Consider the following 4182-nt stretch of genomic DNA (forward strand, 5'->3'; position numbering starts at 1 on the left):
TGTAATACTGCAAAGTTTGCAAACTCATGCAAAGATTCTGAAAAATCATTAACTTTCAAATAATTTTAAACGCACAAATCCACATGTTTTTTTCACATTTTGCTAAAGAAAGTTTCTTTTTTAATACCAGCATTTAATTATTTTTTAACAACAAACAAAAACTCCTAAATTGTGCACGGAAAGTTAATCTTCAATCTTTTTATCACTCGGAAATTTACTTCAAAGTGCAAAAAATTTTAAATTAAAAACGAGCTTTAAAGCCCGTAGCGTAAGTTTAACTTAATTACGTTAAACTTACGCCAAACTTACGTCAACAAAAGTTTTGTGAACTCTCTCTCACCTTTGCTTTTACGGCACCGATTTTAAAGAAACCTTTTTTTTACAGTGTGTTAGCGTAGGTGTTGTCAGGATGTGTTTTATTTCAACTTAATTTAGGAATAATATACTAACAACAACTTTGTCTTAAGTTTAAAGTTTGTTATATGCTTATTTTTTTGAATGTTACCTTTAATACTCGCAACTTTAAAAAAAATTATTTAGTTGACATGGACTCCTAACAACAATGGCATTCACCCTTTCCCACTCTGCTGCGGACTCTGCGGGTCCTTTGCTAAGCTACTAGTTTTGTCACCTTAGTTTTTAAAATCTTGTACCAACTTAGAATTTATTTTAATTTTAAAATATTTAAAGTTTGTTATATGATTTTTTTGTTTGCGGTTATTAACGTTTTCAACAACTTCACTGCTATTAATAACATTGATCTTAAGAAACGGCATTGATATTATAAGCATGTTGTTTTATTAAAAAAAAAAAAAAAACATGCTCATTTAACTTTCTGCATCCATTTTTGACTTATCTGTCAAATTTCATTGCAAAATATTTACAATCTGTAGAGTGTAAATAATTTTATATCATCAAAAAATATTTACACTCCGGAGAATCCAGAATTAATTTTTACTAATCAAAATAGAGTATAAAAACTGCAGAAATAGTTTTAACTTATGTAAGCATAAATACCAGCCACAAAAAGCAACCTTGTGATGTTAGAGGAACTAAAAGCTTGTAGCTAATGGTAGTTATATATTATTATTTAAAAAAGTTCAATTAAAAAAATATTAAACAAAGTCTTTTTTAAAAAAGTTGTACACGGTTTGAAAAGTTCAGTTATCTGCCAAAAATATAGTTCCAACTAACGAAATTAAAAAAAAAACAATATTCAATATAAAAATCTAAATATTCGAAAAGCTACTAATAATAGTTATGTAAACTTTATTAACTTTAAACTTTAAACAAAAAACAAAAAAATATTTTTCAATTTCATTCTTAAATTAAATAAAATGTACAATTACATACCATAGTTTTTACTAAAACAACAAAAATCATGAGAATTTAATTAACTCTATGTAGTTAAACTTTATGTTATATTTCCAGTTTATATTTTCAATGTCAGCAAATTCAAACTCAAGATTGGAATTTTCACTGACTTTGAATGATTTAAACTTAAAAAAATACCAACCACGATGCTGATAGTCAGGGATAATACTGCTATTAGATAGCTGTTTGTTGTTGAAACGAGAAGTGATAATCGCATTCCATTCATTTGATGACATGTTTTCTTCAATTAAAACAATTTTGTGTTCATCCAATACTTCTGTGATTATAATATACGTTTTGTAATTATCAGCGGTCAGTGGCCAAACCGTATCTTCTCCGAGGTACATATGAAGTCTTGCATAATATTGTCCTGAAGTGGAAACTGGCATTTTTTTAGTAAACTGTAGCCAAGAAACTTGCTTGACAAAAACAATTTCTTGTTGCAAACTTTCATCCCATTCCTTTGTAACAAAGTGAGGATTTTCAATATGTGAGATGTCTTCAGAATCAACAACACGAAAACTGATATTTTTCTCGTTAAGTTTAACTAGCTCAATGGAGTTGAACTTTATTTTTTGTTTCAACCACAAATTTTCAATGTCAGCAAACTTAAACTCAAGATTGGAGTTTTTACTGACTTTGAATGGTTTAAACTTTAAAAAATACCAACCACGATGCTGATAGTCAGGGACAATACTGATATCAGATAGCTGTTTGTTGTTAAAACGAGAAGTAATAGTCGCATTCCATTCATTTGATGATATGTTTTCTTCAATTAAAACAATTTTGTGTTCATCCAATACTTCTGTGATTATAATATACGTTTTGTGATTATCAGCGGTCAGTGGCCAAACCGTATCTTCTCCGAGGTACATATGAAGTCTTGCATAATATTTACCTGAAGAGGAAACTGGCATTTTTTTAGTAAACTGTAGCCAAAAAACTTGCTTGACAAAAACAATTTCTTGTTGCAAACTTTCATCCCATTCCATTATAACATAGTGAGGGTTGTCAATATGTGAGATGTCTTCAGAATCAACAACACGAAAACTGGTATTTTTCACGTTAAGTTTAATCAGCTCAATGGAGTTGAACTTTATTTTTTGTTTTAACCACAAATTTTCAATGTCAGCAAACTTAAACTCAAGATTGGAGTTTTTACTGACTTTGAATGGTTTAAACTTAAAAAAATACCAACCATAGTGCTGATAGTCAGGGACAATACTGCTATTAGATAACTGTTTGTTGTTAAAACGAGAAGTGATAGTCGCATTCCATTCATTTGATGACATGTTTTCTTCAATTAAAACAATTTTGTGTTCATCCAATACTTCTGTGATTATAATATACGTTTTGTGATTATCAGCGGTCAGTGGCCAAACCGTATCTTCTCCGAGGTACATATGAAGTCTTGCATAATATTTACCTGAAGAGGAAACTGGCATTGTTTTAGTAAACTGTAGCCAAGAAACTTGCTTGACAAAAACAATTTCTTGTTGCAAACTTTCATCCCATTCCTTTGTAACAAAGTGAGGATTTTCAATATGTGAGATATCTTCAGAATCAACAACACGAAAACTGGTATTTTTCACGTTAAGTTTAATCAGCTCAATGGAGTTGAACTTTATTTTACTTTTCCGGCCTAAATTTTCAATGTCAGCAAACTTAAACTCAAGATTGGAATTTTCACTGACTTTGAATGGTTTAAACTTAAAAAAATACCAACCACGATGCTGATAGTCAGGGAAAATACTGCTATTAGATAGCTGTTTGTTGTTAAAACGAGAAGTGATAGTCACATTCCATTCATTTGATGACATGTTTTCTTCAACTAAAACAATTTTGTGTTCATCCAATACTTCTGCGATTTTAATATAAGTTTTGTGATTATCAGCGGTCAGTGGCCAAACCGTATCTTCTCCGAGGTACATATGAAGTCTTGCATAATATTTACCTGAAGAGGAAACTGGCATTTTTTTAGTAAACTGTAACCAACAAACTTGTTTAATAAGGACAATTTGTAGCAGCAGGATATGATCCCATTCTTTTGTAATGTAGTTAGGATTATCAATATGTGAGAAGTTTTCCGAATAAACCAGACGAAAGTTTATCGTTTCCATGTTTTTAATTGCTTTAATAAAATAGTTTTTGACTTGAAGCTCTATAAACAACTTTTTTAATATTTAATGAGTTTAAAAAAAATAAACTTACGAAAAAGTTTACGAAACTACTTTAATATATAAACATGTTTCAAAATTATTAAATGACGAATTAATTTTTAAAATGGAAATTAAAATTTTGTATTTTGTACGTTATCTTGTAATAGAATAACAGAATAAATATTTACATACGCAGACACATACAGATACTGCGATTTGAGCATATTCTATTTAAACAAAAATTAAATTATTTCTTTTGTTGATTTTATTCTAGTGTCGCCTTAACATTAAATATCAACATAGAAAAAAACCAAGTTTGAGGGAAAACCTTAACAGAAGTTAGCAAAAGGAAAGTTTTTATATTAGTTAGAAGTAAAATCATAAATAGTTTATAAAAGTAAAATCATAAATAATAGTTTCAATGATTTTATTTCTTTTAATGTTTGCATGAAATAAAAAAATACTCTTTTTACTGAAAGAAAAATCTATATTGTTTATTTGCGCATTTTATACACACACTGCACGCTAAAAGTTAGGAGAATACCCACCCGGCACATCTAGTTTCACTTTCGAAATTGAAACTCGTTTTGAAATTATAACCCGAAGACGCGTGCTCTTCACGTATATATAAGTGTATATATATAATGAA

At 29.1% G+C, this 4182-nt stretch overlaps 1 protein-coding gene across 1 annotated transcript; it reads right to left on the bottom strand.

The window, feature by feature from the left end:
* Positions 1-1307: 1307 nt before the first annotated feature.
* Positions 1308-3703, bottom strand: LOC136076858 (uncharacterized). Its single transcript, XM_065790467.1, has 2 exons — positions 3586-3703; positions 1308-3505 (listed from the first exon to the last, which is right to left on the bottom strand). The coding sequence occupies exon 2, from the start codon at positions 3492-3494 to the stop codon at positions 1380-1382; it is 2115 nt and encodes a 704-aa protein (XP_065646539.1). The 5' UTR covers positions 3495-3505; positions 3586-3703; the 3' UTR covers positions 1308-1379.
* Between the last annotated feature and the right edge of the window lie 479 nt (positions 3704-4182).

This window comes from Hydra vulgaris, chromosome 02, assembly GCF_038396675.1.
Source record: "Hydra vulgaris chromosome 02, alternate assembly HydraT2T_AEP".
NCBI classification, from domain to species: Eukaryota; Metazoa; Cnidaria; class Hydrozoa; order Anthoathecata; family Hydridae; genus Hydra; species Hydra vulgaris.

What these genes read in the sequence shown, in the direction of transcription:
- LOC136076858 (XM_065790467.1), bottom strand. Translation starts at nt 3,494, where the DNA reads ATGGAAACGATAAACTTTCGTCTGGTTTATTCGGAAAACTTCTCACAT.